This window comes from Leptodactylus fuscus, chromosome 4 (assembly GCF_031893055.1).
Source record: "Leptodactylus fuscus isolate aLepFus1 chromosome 4, aLepFus1.hap2, whole genome shotgun sequence".
In the NCBI taxonomy this organism is placed as follows: Eukaryota; Metazoa; Chordata; class Amphibia; order Anura; family Leptodactylidae; genus Leptodactylus; species Leptodactylus fuscus.
The window spans coordinates 222,773,886-222,791,682 of NC_134268.1; the positions used below are offsets into that span (position 1 = coordinate 222,773,886).

General features: G+C 46.4%; 1 protein-coding gene across 1 annotated transcript; it reads right to left on the minus strand.

Annotated features, from left to right (window-relative positions):
- Positions 1 to 8,906: 8,906 nt before the first annotated feature.
- Positions 8,907 to 15,529, minus strand: LOC142199982 (up-regulator of cell proliferation-like). The gene is made up of 2 exons (XM_075269926.1): positions 15,235 to 15,529; positions 8,907 to 13,609 (listed from the first exon to the last, which is right to left on the minus strand). Exons 1-2 carry the CDS (start codon positions 15,527 to 15,529, stop codon positions 8,907 to 8,909), a joined length of 4,998 nt encoding a protein of 1,665 aa, XP_075126027.1.
- Between the last annotated feature and the right edge of the window lie 2,268 nt (positions 15,530 to 17,797).

Sequence of the window (17,797 nt, forward strand, 5' to 3'; positions counted from 1 at the left end):
CCACTGTTTTTGCTGCTTAGCTTCCCTCCACATCTACTCTGCTTTCACCCCTAAACATCACCCCAGTTTATGCCTTTGCTTCTACCCAGGTTTTTTGTTGATTTAGCTTCCCTCTACATCTACACTGCTTTAGCCCCTAGACATCACCCCTGTCCATGTGGGGTCGGTGGCCTCGTCATCCACCAACTCCTCTTCCAATTGCGCACTGCCCCCTTACTGCAAACCGCACATGACCACAGCTTGCCTTGATGGCAACTGTGTCTCATGATCCCCACTTAGGTCCAGACAAGTCGGTGGCGGGTCCAAAACCCCAAAATTGGAAGGAAATGGCAGATGCTGCAGTATTTCTAACACCTGTTCCTGGTGCTCGGGCCTGGTCTGTGTTGTACCCTGCACCCTGCTTAACGCATCTGCCATATCCGAAGTAGTGCTGAGCGCATGCTAATGTTTCGTGTCCAGTGCAATGGATGGGATGGGATTTCACATAAGTCTGCCACCCATGGCCACTCATGGTTGAGCAACTGAGGGAGTTGACTTTGACGAACCCGAGGGTTTTGGAGTTGGAACTACATCAAAGGTCTGTGCTGCTCACACACTCTGCTCAACACATGATATGTTTAGTGCCAGCAGTGTGGAGACGTCGCACAACAGCCGTTGTTCCAGCAGGTACAGGCGTTGTAGGAGTGCATAGAGGCTAGCAGCGGCAACTATACACTTTAAAAACTATCCGCACAAGCGCCACACTTTCACCAGTAGCTCAGGAACATTGGGGTACCTTTTTCAAAAGATTAGCAGCAATGAGTTAAAAACGTGGCCCAGGCATGGAATATGTTGCAGGCTGCCAAGCTACAGAGCCAATCCCAGGTTACGGCCATTATCACACATGACAACATGCCTGGGCCCAGGTGCAGTGGCAAAAACCACATTGCCGTCTCATCGAGGATGGCATGACTCACTTTGTAGGCAGTGTGCTGTCTGGCCCCCAAGCTGATGAGCTTCAGCACGGCCCGCTGACGTCTCCCCACACCAGTGTTGCAGCGTTTCCAGCTCGTAGCTGGGGTCAATTTAACAGCGGAGGAGGGTGGTGTTTCAGCCCTCCTCCCAGGAATGTTGTGTGGGGAGACAAGTCAGGCCACCACATTTTGCGACCCGGTCCACGCCTCAACTACATTCAACCACTGTGCCCAAATTGAAAGGTAGCGTCCCTGTCCGCATGCACTTGTCCATTCGTAACTGGTCACATGGAACTTTAGGGCTAAGCGCTGAATTTAGGGACCGCCTCATGTTTGGGGGAAAGTGCTGGTGTGGACGGCACAGTGCGGTGGCGCAGTAGACACTCTGCCCAAAAAGGGCAGAGTGTCCCCCAGCCGGGATTCCAACATCTCCTGGGCCAGATTTCTTGAGATGAGGCCATTGAAGCCTTGGGCATGTGGGTGGGTTGCGCTGTACTTTAGCATGAAATGAAAGGCTTGGGAGATGGGGAGTTGCTGGGAAGAGGCGCATGATGGCGCGGGCAAAAGGAGAAATGGCAGGAAAAGGTGAGGATAAGGGTGAACTCCCCAAAGTGTCAGAGGCAGATGTGGAGGTGTCCTGGCTCCTGGTCTGGACTGCAGCGCCAGCCCTGTCAACAGTGGAAGAGGCAGTGGCCGCCAGGCCAAACGACGATTATCCTGCGCTTGCTCTCACCCACTGAGCCCAGGGCTTGCCTTCCAAATGATGGCACCCGCAAGAGGTGGTGAGATTCCTCTCCGCAGATCTCCAAACCATCTTGGACTTGCAAATTGCACTAAATTTGTCATGTAACTGACATGTATATGATGAGTCTATCCATTGTCTGTTCATTTTGGTGAAAGTCAGCCTGTCAGCTGACAGACAGCTGTGCTTGTCAGTGATGATGTCACCGGCTGCTTGTACCCCCAGTTTTTGCTGCTTAGCTTGCCTCCACATCCACACTGCTTTTGCCCCTACACATCACCCCTATCCATGCCTGTGCCTCTAGCCATAAGTCTGCCACCCATGGAAACTCATGGTGCAGAAAGTGAGGGAGCTGACTCTGAGGAACCCTTGGGTTTTGTAGCTGGTACTCCATCAAAGGTCTCTGCTGCTCACACACCCTGCTGAACATACGGTATCTAGGGTTAGAGCGTGTGGTGACCTCGCACAACAGTAGGTGCTTCAGGCAGATGTAGGCCTTGCTGGAGTGTATTGCGGCTAGCTCCAGGTACTGTAGACTTGGGAAAGTGGGTGTCCAAGTGCCGCACTTTCACCCTTAGCTCAGCTAATTTGGGGTATGTTTTTAAAAATCATTGCACCACTACATTGAACATGTGGGCCAGGCATGGAACGTGTTGGAGGCTGGCAAGCTCCAGAGCCCTCCAACAAGCTAAAAAACCTGGCCCCAGGGGCAGCGGGGATAAACAAATTGCCATCTCATCCAGGATGGCATCCCTGACCTCAGAGGCAGTGTGCTGTCCGTCTCCCAAGCTGATGAGCTTCAGCCCAGCCTGCTGACGTCTCCCCACACCAGTGTTGCAGCGTTTTCAGCTCGTAGCTGGGGTAAATCTAACAGCGGAGGAGGAGGAGGGTGGTGTTTCAGCCCTCCTCCCAGGAATGTTTTGTGGGGAAACAAGTCAGGAAAATTCTTGAAACGGGAGAGTTTTGCATCTTTGCCCTTGCTGCCTATGGACATCCCTTTGCCTCTAGCCACCATTTTCCCTGCTTTGCTTGCCTCCACATCCACACTGCTTTTGCCCCTAGACATCACCCCAGTCCATGCCTTAGCTTGTACCCCCAGTTTTTCCTGCTTAGCTTGCCTCCACATCCACACTGCTTTTGCCCCTAGACATCACCCCAGTCCATGCCTTAGCTTGTACCCCCAGTTTTTCCTGCTTAGCTTGCCTCCACATCCACACTGCTTTTGCCCCTAGACATCATCCCTATCCATGCCTCTTCCCCTAGCCATAACTCTGCCACCCCTGGAAACTCATGGTGCAGAAACTTTGGTTGCTGACTTTGAGGAACCCTTGGGTTTTGTAGATGGAACTCCATCAAAGGTCTGTGCAGCTCACACACCCTGCTCAAGATATGGTATTGTAGGGTTTCAGCGTGTGTGAATGACGGACAACAGCCTGTGTTTGGACAGATGTAGGCCTTGCTAGAGTGTTTTTAGGCTAGCAGCGACTCCTGTGCACTTGCAAAAGTGGGCGCACAAGCGCCGCATTTTCAACAGTAGCTTCGGTACATTTGGGTATGTTTTTAAAAAACTTTGCACCACTAGGTTAGACGTGGGCCAAACATGGAACGTGTTGGAGGCTGGCAAGCTCCAGAGCCGCTACCAGGTTCCAGCCATTATCACAGGCGTAAAAATGCCAGGCCCCAGGTGTAGCAGGGAAAAAAAAATGCCATCTCAGCCAGGATGGCATCCCTGACCTCGGAGGCACTGTGCTGTCTGTCCCCCAAGCTGATGAGCTTCAGCACCGCCTGCTGACGTCTCCCCACACCAGTGTTTTAGCGTTTGCCGCTAGTAGCTGTGGTGGAGGTTGCAGCGTCGTAGGGTTTCAGTCTACTCCTGCCATGAATTTTGGCCTGGGAGAGGAGATAGGCCACCCCAGTTTGCACCCGGGGAACAGACTCCACCACATTCACCCTGCCTGTCATTAAAGATAAGCACTGCAGCATCCCTGACCACAGGCGCTTGTCCAAGTGTCGGTGGTCAAGTGGACCTTGCAGCAAAGCGCGGAACTAAGGGCCCACCTGATGTTGAGTGACACGTGCTGGTGCAAGGCGGGGACGCCACACCGGGAGAAGTTGAGACGGCTAGGGACGGCATAGTGAGGTGCCACAGTTGCCATCAGGTCCGGGAAGGCGGGAGTTTCAACAAGCCGGAACGCCAACCTCTCCTGGGCCAGCAGTTTAGCGATGTTGGCGTTCTAGGCTTGCGTGGGTGGGTGGTTAGCGGTGTATTTCTGCCGGCGCTCCAATGTCTGAGAGATGGTGGGTTGTTGTAAAGAAGCGCCTGATGGTGCCTTTGATGGTGCAGGAGAAGGAGATAAGACAGAAACAGGGGAGGATGAGGGAGAAGTCAACAAAGTGGCGGAGGCAGATGAAGTGATGTCCTGGCTCGTCCTCTGGAGTGCATCGCCAGCACTGTGAGCAGAGGCAGTGGCATGAACGGCGGGCGACGTTTGTCCTGCCGTTGCTGCCTGCCACTGATTCCATTGCTTGGATTCCAAATGACGGTGCATTGAAGTGGTGGACAGGTTGCTCTTCTCAGGGCCCCTACTCGATTTCGAGAGGCAAATTGTGTAGACGACACTATATCTGTCCTCGGCGCATTCCTTGAAAAAACTCTACACCTTCAAGAAACGTGCCCTCGATGGGGGAGTTTTTCTGGGCTGGGTACAAAAGGGAACATCTTCGGACATTCCGGGTCTGGCCTGGCTTCGGCAAAGCAGCTGACCTCTGCCTCTGGACATGTCTCTGCCTCTAGCTACCCTTTTTGGTGCTGCACCTGCCTCAACATCCACACTACTTTCCCAGCTTGACATCTGCCTTGTCCAGGTGGGGTCGGTGTCCTCGTCGTCCACCACCTCCTCTTCCAACTCCTGTCTCGCCTCCTCCTCCTGCACAATGCGCATGTCAACTGGCTGCCCTGACAGCAACTGCGTCTCATCGTCGTCGATGAGGGTGGGTTGCTGGTCATCCGCCACCAAATCGACCGGAGATGGAATGGAGGAGACTCTAGTGTTTGAGCATCTGGACACAGATACTCGTCTGTTAGGTCCGTGGAATCGCGAAATGGAGGGGCAGGTTGCGGTACAGTCAAAGGAAGGGAGAACAGCTCTGGGGAGCAGGGACAGTTGGGGTTATTGTTCTGAGAAGATTGGGAATTTTGGGTGGAAGGAGGACAAGACTGTTGGGTAAGAGGAGGTAGAGGCTGACTGGCTGGTGGACAATGTGCTTTAAGCGTTATCCGACAGCCATTGCAAGACCTGTTCCTGGTTCTCGGGCCTACTAATCTTTGTACCATTCAGCCTAGTTAATGTGGAACTTTTGTGCAAAGCGCAGAACTTAGGGCCCGCCTGATGTTAAGGGACACACGCTGGTACAAGGCTCAACTCACCCTAAGTGCCAAAAACACTGCTGGTGCAAGGCTCTACTCATGCCAAGGGCCTCAATCTCTGCTGGTAGCTCAGCTTAAGGTCATGTAACTTTGTTTGGAAGGGCTCATGTTAAGGGCTAGAAAAGTGAATTTTGGAAGGTCTTACCACATCACACACACACACACACACACACACACACACACTCAAAATGACAGTTAAGGGTGAGGGCTTTTGGAATTCCCATTGCCTATTCCATTTGTGGTTGTCATGGGGAACGTGATTTAAAGGGGTGGTTGTTACTGTTTGTTGAGCTTAAATTGGGGTTTGTGTCCATCCATTTGGGGAGTAAAGAAGGTTTCCAGGTATTTTCCCACTTTGATAGAGGTTTTTTTGAATGTGTAAAGTGTGTAGTTGTTAGGCTGTGATGTTGGGGTAATAGAGGGTCTTTGGTGTGTTAGATGCCCCCAGACATGCGCCCCCTGCTGTCCCAGTGTCATTCCAGAGGTGTTGGCATCATTTCCTGGGGTGTCATAGTGGACTTGGTGACCCTCCAGACACGGATTTGGGTTTCCCCCTTAACGAGTATCTGTTCCCCATAGACTATAATGGGGTTCGAAACCCGTTCGAACACACGAACATTGAGCGGCTGTTCGAATCGAATTTCGAACCTCGAACATTTTAGTGTTCGCTCATCTCTAGTTACGTCCACAGGCCGGCAGCGAATTGTATTGTAGTATGTGTGATGATAGCTGTATAAAAAATTATTTCGTTTGTCTATATATCAGTGCATATGGCGGCTATTTAACCCCTTCAGTACCGGCCAATTTGTGGTCCAGGACCAGACACATTTTCGGGTTTATTTTGTATGTGCGGTTTTGAGGGCTGTGACATTTTTCCCGTACGTCTCATTCAACTGATTTTTGCGTCTTTTTTCAGGGACACATAGGGATTTATTTTTATGTTGTTTTTCCTTTTGAATGTGCTTTAATTTTTTTTTTATATCCAGGAAAATATAAACATAATAGGAGGGAAATTGTGTCTGGTCTTCACTTTATTATTATTTTTTTTATTTAATAACACAAAGCGCTACTAAAAAACTTTATAAAATAGTTTTTCCTCTCTGTTATGGTCATTTTTATTTTGTATGGTCTTGTTGGAGGTGGGGCTATAACCTTTAATAACGGCGTTTTATTAGTGTATTATTTAATTTATTTATTTTTAATTTTTTCATTTTCATTTTTTTTTAACGTTTTTATTATATTTTATAAGGTCATAAGAGACAGTTTTTTTGTTAGGGAGGCTGATTTCTCCTATTTCTGGGGCTGCTACATTTAGCCTCCTACACACTGTATACACAGTATACAGAGCTGATCTGGGCCCTGTAGGACCCAGCAGCTCTTGTAAGATGCTGAGCCTGGCGGATCACGTGACTGCCGGGTCAGAGGGCAGCCGCATCATGGCGGCACCCATAGCCATGTATACAGCGCTCATTGAGAGCTGTATACACAGCGATCGAGAACGCAGGGGAGGGAAAAAACCTCAGGATTAGATACACAGCTCGGCACACAGTATTACACTTCAGGGGATTAGATACACAGCTAAACACCCAGTATTATACTTCAGGGGATTAGATACACAGCTCAGCACACAGTATTACACTTCAGGGGATTAGATACACAGCTAAACACCCAGTATTATACTTCAGAGGATTACATACCCCGGATCAGCATACATCAGAGGATTAGATACACAGCTCAGCACACACCATAACACATCAGGGCTTTACTCCAGGTTTCCACAACAATCCAGCCATTTTTCTTCACTGCTGTAGGTCAGCTTTAAAGTGGCCGGGCGCTGTGGATGACACTGTTACACAAGGTCACATGCACACAGCTTTACTCCAGGTATCCATAACAACTGATCGCAGATTTTTCACTGACATCTAAACTAAGGCACACATAATCACATGACACTTATGGACACACACACAAACCACATACAAAATACACCAGTGCAAACCTGGACAATTCTTATGGGGCCACTACACAAACCAAAAATGAAATATACCCTTGTGAAGCCGCGTCCTCCTGCTAGTTTTTATATAAATTCTCGACAAAGGGGAATTATTTTTATACTTTGTGGGTTTTATATTTTTTGATTTATTTATATTATTTAACTTTTTATTTTTAAATTTTGCGGTACTATTTAGGCACTATATCGGTGTATTGTATTGCTGCGGACGTGTAATAGAATATGACAAAGTTGTCTCTTTCCAAAAAACTATTATTGGACTATTATTTTTCTCCACGGGGTGTGAAATATTTGTCATTGCTTAGTGTTTTACACACTACCTTGAAGGGGTTGTGCCAAGTTTACAATGTGCCCCCTTATTCACAGGATCGGGATGAAGTTGTAGGTGAGAAGAGGTTCCTCAAAGCAGTGGTTGAAGAGGTGACCTCTCGCGCTATTACAATCTATAGGACTGCCAAAGATGGCCGAGCACACCAGGTGTATGGAAGGACAATGGGATGAAGCACAGAGACGGCAGCAGAGGTATGGAAATGATTTATTATATTCCGTATAGTTATGTGGATACAATGTAATGAATGGAAAGTAATACATGGCTAATAATGTAACTCTACGGCTCGTCTCTTAAGACTGGAAGCTCCGGAGGCCTCGGCCAATAATCTCTCAGATAAAGCAGGTTTTGTATATAATGAAGTGACATTGACCACGGTGTCCAGACACATCCCATACCGGCCATATAATAGGTCTGATAAGGTCCAGACACATCCCATACCGGCCATATAATAGGTCTGATAAGGTCCAGACACATCCCATACCGGCCATATAATAGGTCTGATAAGGTCCAGACACATCCCATACTGGCCATATAATAGGTCTGATAAGGTCCAGACACATCCCATACTGGCCATATAATAGGTCTGATAAGGTCCAGACACATCCCAAACCGGCCATATAATAGGTCTGATAAGGTCCAGACACATCCCAAACCGGCCATATAATAGGTCTGATAAGGTCCAGACACATCCCATACCGGCCATATAATAGGTCTGATAAGGTCCAGACACATCCCATACTGGCCATATAACAGGTCTGATAAGGTTCAGACACATCCCATACTGGCCATATAACAGGTCTGATACGTCTTACAGAATCTACTTAACCCTTAAAACTACTACCAGACATATAAAAGACCAGACAATGGTTACACGAGATCAGCCCATACACTGTGTCCAGATAACAGGTGGGAGATCTATGAGGCTCCTTTCTATTGTATCTCAATCTGAGCTTAGCAAAAAGACATTTGTACCAAAAACTAGAATTTTCCAACATTCACGAGGAGGTAAAATAACTTTATATTTCATTATTATTAAAAATTCTTTCCATACTCATCTACCTGACTGATTCCACATGTGAACTTGGTAGCCATAGCTCAGGCCACACTTGCCCACATCCTCCCTATAGTGGCCACGTGACCATTTCATCCTATAGATCGGGTGATGGAATATACAGTACACGAGGGGCCATGTGGGTGCCGTACCGGGCCAGGTACAGACTATTTGCATACAGAGGGGTCCATGTAACATAAAGCACTTGTGAGGTTTTCTTATTCCCTGTAACACAGACACTTCTAGCCAATAAAGAATCGGGAATGACTCCAAGACGTCTTCTATAATAAGATGATAAATGAGCAGATACAACTTCATCATAATCCTATAACTCATCAGAACCCAATGTCGTACAATGTGACAGGTTGTGGCGATCTCGTCAGGTCTCAGGTTAGGAGACATTGAATAGCTTCTTTAGGCTGAGCAGAGCCTGTTCCTTGGTTATCTTCTTCCAGATGGCTGGCAGATCAGCCGGTTTGGCACGAAACTCATCAGCAAACATTTTATTAAACTGGGCAAAAATGTATTTCCAGTAATCGGAAGACTCGATGCTGGGGTCAGGTTGGATGGACCAGTCTGGATAGATGGTGCGATACTCTTTGTATGGGTGCCATTCCAATTCTGTGTCTGAATTCCGAAATGTAGCTCCAGAGACAACAGCAGTGCTACATATCTCTGGGACCAGCTTTTCATTTCTGTAGTACCTATAGCGTCCAAGTCCTCGGGGTCTATGGACAGATGCAAAATGCTCCTTGTGGTCACCACCTCCAGCCTCACAGGGGACTTTACAGAATGGACACTGATGTCCACACCCAATCACTTTCTGAAGCAACACATCCTGAGGCTTCAATGTGACTCTGGAAAGTACAGACTCCAAACTCATAGACCTCAACTCTGATAAGATTTCCTTCTCGGTGTCTTCAAGGAAGGTCTGAACATCTAAAGAGAACTGCTCCACATCCAATGTGTTACCAAATACAATAACTTTTACTTCATTCTGTGGAATCACCAAGTCTTGTTGTAAGTCATCGCAGAGATTTTTGAGAAGTTGTGAGATAGTTGTGCTGGTTAGACATGTTTCATCCTGGAGAACATTCTGGACCTTCTCACAGATGGATCTCAGAATGTTTTCATTCATTTCCTCCAAACTCTCTGGATTGTGATATCTTTTGAAGATGTAATTTATGATCCAACCCTTTGAAAACGTCTTGTATGATTTAAGATATTCTACGTATTTCTGGCCAGACATGTCCATCAGCAAATTCTCCAGCATAGTATACTGGAAAAAGGTTCTAGAGCTGAATATCTTATTGTCAGGACTATGTAAGACGTCGTCCACTATTCTTTCTCCGAGTTGACTAAACAGGTACTCGGTGATGGCTGGTTTCAGACACTTCTCGCAGAATTGTTTGGCTCTGCTCTGACTTTCGTCCTTCTCTTTATATATATTGAGAAATATCATGAAATATTGAGGTCGTAGTTCATGAAGACAATTGATGGGGTCATTCTTCTGGACAAACCTATCGTGCATCTCCTGGAATTGTCCAGCTGCTTTCCCAAAGATGATGAGCTTGATATCTAGCTCAAACTCTGATGAGAAGTGAAGTTTTTTAGCACTCTTATCTGTAAGCTTTTTATTGATCATCTGCAGTAGTTCCTGACAGTAAGTGTCATCATAGTCCTCATCGCTATTCTTCTTCTCGGTGACATAGGTATCACACATCTCTATCAGCGACTTGGCAAGTTCTTCTACTTGGATATAAGTTTCATTATCAGCCCAAAATTTATTTTTCACTTTTTTCCACCAGGAGTGATCGATGTACTTTGGGTCCATCCTCCATTGCTCATACGTTGATAGCGCTATTACATGTACTAGACTCTCGTTTATCGCAGATGCTTTGTTTTTCAGGTCACTTCTCAGATGTTGTAACATATTATTACTTACATCTCTCCGCTTAATTCCCTTGATCCCCATACTTGACGTCATCTTCTTCCACATGTTCTCAAATTCCCTTTCGATATCTTCATCGGTCAGTTTCTCGTTTCTTCGCGTTTCCACAATTTCCGTGATTTTCTCTTCTATTATCTGCTGATACTCGCTCTGGATACTCTGAACCTCAAACCTTCCTTTCTGGAGAGAGACGGCTCTCTCGTATTTGCTGATGGCTTTTCTTTCAAGCTCCTTTTTTAACGATTTGACGCTTATTCTAAAATCTTCTCGATATCGCTCTACAAGGTGGACATTTTCCGTCTTATTGTCAAAGTAGTTTTCAACTTGTTCCATCATCTTATTTTCCCCCTCAAGCAGCAGCTGGTGAAGATCGCACACATACTGTTCATAGGCTTCCTTATCCAAACAGTCTGCCATCTGATTCCTTATGTGATTTTCTGTGGTACTGATCCATTTGTAAACATGTTTTTGGAATTCCCATTCCCATAGAGAGAACCGTGTAGCCAGTTTGCCGTAAGCTTCTGCCACCAGACTGTTTCGAAAACTAAAGATGAATTTCTCATGTTTTACGGCATTCCACAAACTTTCCACCCATATGATAAAGTCCTGGATGTTGCAGGGAGCATTTTGGGTTTTCATGAAGGCAAACAAGTCCTGCTTCAACTTATGAACATTTTCACTGTAGCCAAAGTTTACCGGAGCCATCGGAGGAACCCCGTGCCATAAACCGGGAATATACCAATTGTGCCTCTCAAGATCATAGTCCATGACATCACCGAAACATGTAATTCCAATTTTCTTCTCCATTGTTGCAGCAACTTTTGTCATTTCATTTAGTTGTTCTAGAAACTTCCTCCTGTCTCTCATATTCTTGTCATGGGCGGACACATCACTCACATTCTGATGGACAAACTGGCAATTGGGTTTCTTCCCAATCTCTTTCATTCTAAGAAATGCATGGACCACCATCTGTAAAATATCTTTCATCTCTGTCGTATTCTCCATAGCCATGTTGACTATGGTGATGTCACTCAACCCAACCACCAAGGTAGCCAACTCATTGTCGTGTTCATAACTGTCATCAAGAGAAGCCAATTCAGGAGCTTTCAACCCTTCAGTGTCAATCACCAGAATAAATTCACAACCAAGCTCTTCCTGGAAGTTCTCCATTACTTTAATAAGAGTCATGAAGGCTCCTCGAGTGCATCGACCACTGGCCACAGGGAACTGTAGACCAAACATGGTGTTCAGAAGGGTGGACTTCCCCGTACTCTGCACTCCCAGCACAGTTATCACCCTCATCTTACATTGTCCTCCGGTCTTCTTATCCAGCTCAGTCAGGACATCTTTTATCCACTGTAAGGGGATGTTGGAGGCATCTCCATCGATCAGCTCCAAAGGAAACCCGTCCATCAGAAGGTCAGAAGCAATCTCCGGCAATCCAGAAAACTGTATTCTGTTTTCCGGAAGTAATCCTTCTTTTCTCATGGAGCATTCAGCCTCATAAAACTGCCCCAACTCACGGAGGAAATGTTCAATTCCCAAAGAACTATCTGAGATTTTTTGGTCTATTTGTTTAAGTTCCTCTAAATTATTGGCATTATTACTACATTGTTCCTTGTATTCGGCTTGAAGTGTAGACACGTTACTTCTAGATATGGACTCCAGCTCCAGTTTCATCCATTTCAGGAAATATTGGCGCTCCGTGTGAGATAGGTGTGTGATTGCATTAATGAATAACATTATACCCTCAGACAGATTGCGTTCATTTTGTTCCTTGTGTAGAGAGATGCGTTTCTCCACGAGTTCCGCCTGATATTGCTGCACGTCCTTCCCTTCTAGGTTTGTCATCCTACAAAGTTCTTTCTCTATCTTAGACACTTTCCTCCATAGATCTCCCTGTAGGCTTAGCGCCTTCTTCTTATAGTCTTCCACATCTTCGATGGCCACAGTAATGTTTACAGCGCATGCTCTTGCTTTTTGACATTCCGGCAAGTCTTCATCCACATCAATATGAAGTCCAAATCTTTGTGTTTTTAGGTTTTCTAGGGAAGATTTGCCTTGATGTTCCACTAAGAACTGCTCAATGTTCTTCTGGATGTTCTTCACATAGTCTGCATCATTTGATTTGCTTCTCTTTACTAAAATTTGCTTTTTGCAAACTTTTAAATTTGCCATAAAATTTTTTAAAAGATTCTGCGTCTCGGAGTTGACATCTTTTCCAGGGCCTGGAGTGACAATGAAGTAAAACTTGGTGTCAGATGGACTGCAGGACGATAACAACCTGAATTGTCTCTTGCACAAACTCTCCATAAATATAAAAGTGGCCGATGAGATTCTGGTGAGAAATGTGAACTGTTCCCAGTTGGACTCCAGGTCTCCACGTAGGTTGGCCACGGCAATAGGCTCTGAGAAAACATCCGATTTCCCACAAGGGAAGTACCAGGACATCTCCACTACCCCATCAGATATCTTCCGCTCAATGTTTCCTCCTTCGATGTTGTCATGTATGAAGAAGTCATGGTGTTGCTGAGCCGGGTTCAGGACCTGGTTTAGTACTTTAGATTTAGATAATTTATTTGGCCCCAGTCTGACAAAAGAGAAGATCGGCATTTCAATATTCACCACGTTGTCTTCTCTGAACCCTTTGCTGTCTGCTAGAGACCGAGGTCTCCATTTCTTCATAATATCTCTCATTGCCCAAAGCATGAAGGTGCAGCGTGAACCATCACCAGCGGGAAGCAGAAGAGGAACCGCAAACTGGCACATGGACATTTTAGTCAAGATTTCTTGCCGTAAAAATGGGTCAGAACAATGAAGGAGAACGCAGAGAACATCGAGTGGGTGGACGGAGGGTGAAGGATCTTCTTCTACTTCATTCACAGAAAAAATTGGTTCACTGTCATCATCTGACTCTTCTTTAGATGGCGTCTTTAGCGTCTGGAGTTGAATGTTTCGTGCCGTTCTGTTCAGTCCTATAATTTTGGTCAAGAAATGCCAAGGGATGTCTTCCATAGTCTGGGGTTGATCAATGACACGATTATCTGTTCCGATGCTAAGAACGTCTCCCAAGGTCAGTTTTGAGCTCAGATGTTTTTGAAGGTTCAGCTTCTGCAATAATTCCTGAAAATTCTTAGATTTGTCTGTGGAAAGAGAAATGTAACATCAGAAGATTTGGGATATGAACTGCTAATACTCCAGTCAGAGGCGTGCAAGGACCTGCATAAATTAAACGAAGGGGGAGGTCCTTTAGTGTGTGGGGGGCCAACAATATCTCTTGAAAAATTATGTATGAACACAGGTGGGGGCCGAGACTGCTCTATCTGGCTCTCTCTCTCTCGATCTCTCTCTTTGTTTCAGAGATGAGCAGTCTGTTACACAAGGGGCCAGTTAGATCAAAGCGGTTTGTGTTTAGGGCCTCGGAATAGGTCACTTAGGGTGTGTAGAAACAGGTTCTATAGCCTATTGATCGTTAGCCCCAAGGCTGGAGTGGTCTGACCAGCATGTGATCATTATCTCTCTGACCCTGATATACTGTATACATCTAGAATTAGTGTAAGATGTTGTTTTACACATAAATATTTTAAATTCTTCTTTATTTTATGAGAAAGGTCATCCCAGTTTGGAAAGTAATAATGAGATGCAGATTACATTAGGCCTTATCCAATAGTCATGTGTCACAGCTTATGTTATAACTCTACCACCAATCATGTCATTAGAATAGTCCAAACTGCTCTTGTCTGTATTGCATTTAAACTACCTTTTCCTACCATTAAAATCAGAACTCACTTAATACACTATCAGCTATGTGTGTGTGTGTGTGTGTGTGTGTGTGTGTGTGTGTGTGTGTGAGTGACTTCTCCAGGCCTGATATCTAAGTACAGACAACATAACTCAGGGGTCTTGTGCCCCTAACAAGTGCTACTGCTCTGTGATTGGCTTGTCACGTGACTGTGATGTCATCAAAGGTCAGAGGCCATTATGTGCAGGATTCATTGTGTCTTATAGAAGATGTCTGTGGTATGGAGGGGAGGAAGCTACAGGAACGTGACAGTAACACACAGGGACCTGCAGGGGTCACTATTCCTAGTAATGTCAGGCATTTGGGGTTATTAGTAACTCCATGCGCCTCCCATTAATAGCAGTTACCCCATCATGTCCCTCCTATTAACCCCTGTGTGCCCCATATAAGGGTTACTAATAGGTGAGACACATGGGGGGACTAATAAAAGACCTTAATGATGAATATACCTAATTATGACCTCCATATGTCCCACATATCAGTAACTCTTATGTGAGGCACACAGGGGGTTAATGTGAGGGACATGATGGGGTTACCTGCTATTACTATGATCCCCATGGAGTTACTAAGCTGTAATGCACATGACCAGACGTATTATCTGCAATGGTGGATTCCCCTCCCCCCAGGCTTATACTCGAGTCAATAAATTTTCCCAGATTTTTGTGGTAAAATTGGGGGCCTCGGCTTATATTCGGGTCGGCATATACTCGAGTATATACGGTAACCTGTAGCAGAATTTGTACACCGGCAACTATTGAAGGAAGCCTTGTGCATGTAGTGTGAATGGCGGTATATATGGCTACATGGAGGTCATAGTGTGCGGAGACCTTCTCCCCTTGAAGCCATGCTTCCTTTTATCATTAAACAAACACCATCCATTATAAAATGGCAGCAAGTTTTATCTGTGAGATTTGTACAGAATTCAAAAGAAACCTCAGAGATTTACTAAAGTAGTCGTCTGCTCACCTTCCAGAAGTGACCGAGCCAAAGCAGACAAAGCGGGGAACCTGAGAATCATGTTCTCGAGGTGGCTGAGGAATCTCTCGCAGGCCGGCTCTCCTTTCTGGAGGATCAGATTTATCAACTCAGTGGCTTTCTCCGTCTGAGAATCTTTGAAACAGAAATCAAAATATTCCTCCAGAGATACAAGGTCCAGCGAGTCCAGCTCATCCAGAAAATCGTCCACATCACCCTCAAATATTTCTACCAGCTTCCATTTCAGATGATTGATGATCCATGAAGCTTCTCTGGTGGTATCCATGGTGCGAATATGTCACCTGCAAATACATTCACTCTTAGTAACATATCTACAATGTAATAAGTGGTCAGACTTTCTAAAGATTTCACACACCATAACTGTAAGTCTTAAAGGGAGTGTGTCACCAGAACCAGCATATCAGATAGATAGGTTATACTGTCACCAGAACCAGCATATCACCCCAGCCCTGCAGATAGATAGGTTACTGTCACCAGAACCAGCATATCAGATAGATAGGTTACTGTCACCAGACCCAGCATATCACCCCAGCCCTGCAGATAGATAGGTTACTGTCACCAGACCCAGCATATCACCCCAGCCCTGCAGATAGATAGGCTACTGTCACCAGAACCAGCATATCGCCCCAGCCCTGCAGATAGATAGGTTACTGTCACCAGACCCCAGGATATCACCCCAGCCCTGCAGATAGATAGGTTACTGTCACCAGAACCAGCATATCACCCCAACCCTGCAGATAGATAGGTTACTGTCACCAGAACCAGCATATCACCCCAGTCCTGCAGATAGATAGGTTACTGTCACCAGAACAAGCATATCACCCCAGCCCTGCAGATAGATAGGTTACTGTCACCAGAACCAGCATATCACCCCAGCCCTGCAGATAGATAGGTTACTGTCACCAGAACCAGCATATCACCCCAGCCCTGCAGATAGATAGGCTACTGTCACCAGACCCAGTATATCACCCCAGTCCTGCAGATAGATAGGTTACTGTCACCAGACCCAGCATATCACCCCAGTCCTGCAGATAGATAGGCTACTGTCACCAGACCCAGTATATCACCCCAGTCCTGCAGATAGATAGGTTACTGTCACCAGACCCAGCATATCACCCCAGTCCTGCAGATAGATAGGTTACTGTCACCAGAACCAGCATATCACCCCAGCCCTGCAGATAGATAGGTTACTGTCACCAGAACCAGCATATCACCCCAGTCCTGCAGATAGATAGGTTACTGTCACCAGAACCAGCATATCACCCCAGCCCTGCAGATAGATAGGTCACTGTCACCAGAACCAGCATATCACCCCAGCCCTGCAGATAGATAGGTTACTGTCACCAGACCCCAGCATATCACCCCAGCCCTGCAGATAGATAGGTTACTGTCACCAGACCCAGCATATCACCCCAGCCCTGCAGATAGATAGGTTAGTCACCAGAACCAACATATCACCCCAGCCCCGCAGATAGATAGGTTACTGTCACCAGAACCAGCATATCACCCCAGTCCTGCAGATAGATAGGTTACTGTCACCAGAACAAGCATATCACCCAGCCCTACAGATAGATAGGTTACTGTCACCAGAACCAGCATATCACCCCAGCCCTGCAGATAGATAGGTTACTGTCACCAGAACCAGCATATCACCCCAGCCCTGCAGATAGATAGGCTACTGTCACCAGACCCAGTATATCACCCCAGTCCTGCAGATAGATAGGTTACTGTCACCAGACCCAGCATATCACCCCAGTCCTGCAGATAGATAGGCTACTGTCACCAGACCCAGTATATCACCCCAGTCCTGCAGATAGATAGGTTACTGTCACCAGACCCAGCATATCACCCCAGTCCTGCAGATAGATAGGCTACTGTCACCAGACCCAGTATATCACCCCAGTCCTGCAGATAGATAGGTTACTGTCACCAGACCCAGCATATCACCCCAGTCCTGCAGATAGATAGGCTACTGTCACCAGACCCAGTATATCACCCCAGTCCTGCAGATAGATAGGTTACTGTCACCAGACCCAGCATATCACCCCAGTCCTGCAGATAGATAGGTTACTGTCACCAGAACCAGCATATCACCCCAGCCCTGCAGATAGATAGGTTACTGTCACCAGAACCAGCATATCACCCCAGTCCTGCAGATAGATAGGTTACTGTCACCAGAACCAGCATATCACCCCAGCCCTGCAGATAGATAGGTCACTGTCACCAGAACCAGCATATCACCCCAGCCCTGCAGATAGATAGGTTACTGTCACCAGACCCAGCATATCACCCCAGCCCTGCAGATAGATAGGTTAGTCACCAGAACCAACATATCACCCCAGCCCCGCAGATAGATAGGTTACTGTCACCAGAACCAGCATATCACCCCAGCCCTGCAGATAGATAGGTTACTGTCACCAGACCCAGCATATCACCCCAGCCCTGCAGATAGATAGGCTACTGTCACCAGACCCAGCATATCACCCCAGTCCTGCAGATAGATAGGTTACTGTCACCAGACCCAGCATATCAC

Coding starts and splice junctions, on each gene's coding strand:
- LOC142199982 (XM_075269926.1), bottom strand. CDS start 15,529: ATGGATACCACCAGAGAAGCTTCATGGATCATCAATCATCTGAAATGG. Junction 13,610..15,234: donor GGCTCGGTCACTTCTGGAAG/GTGAGCAGACGA, acceptor CTCTTTCCACAG/ACAAATCTAAGAATTTTCAG.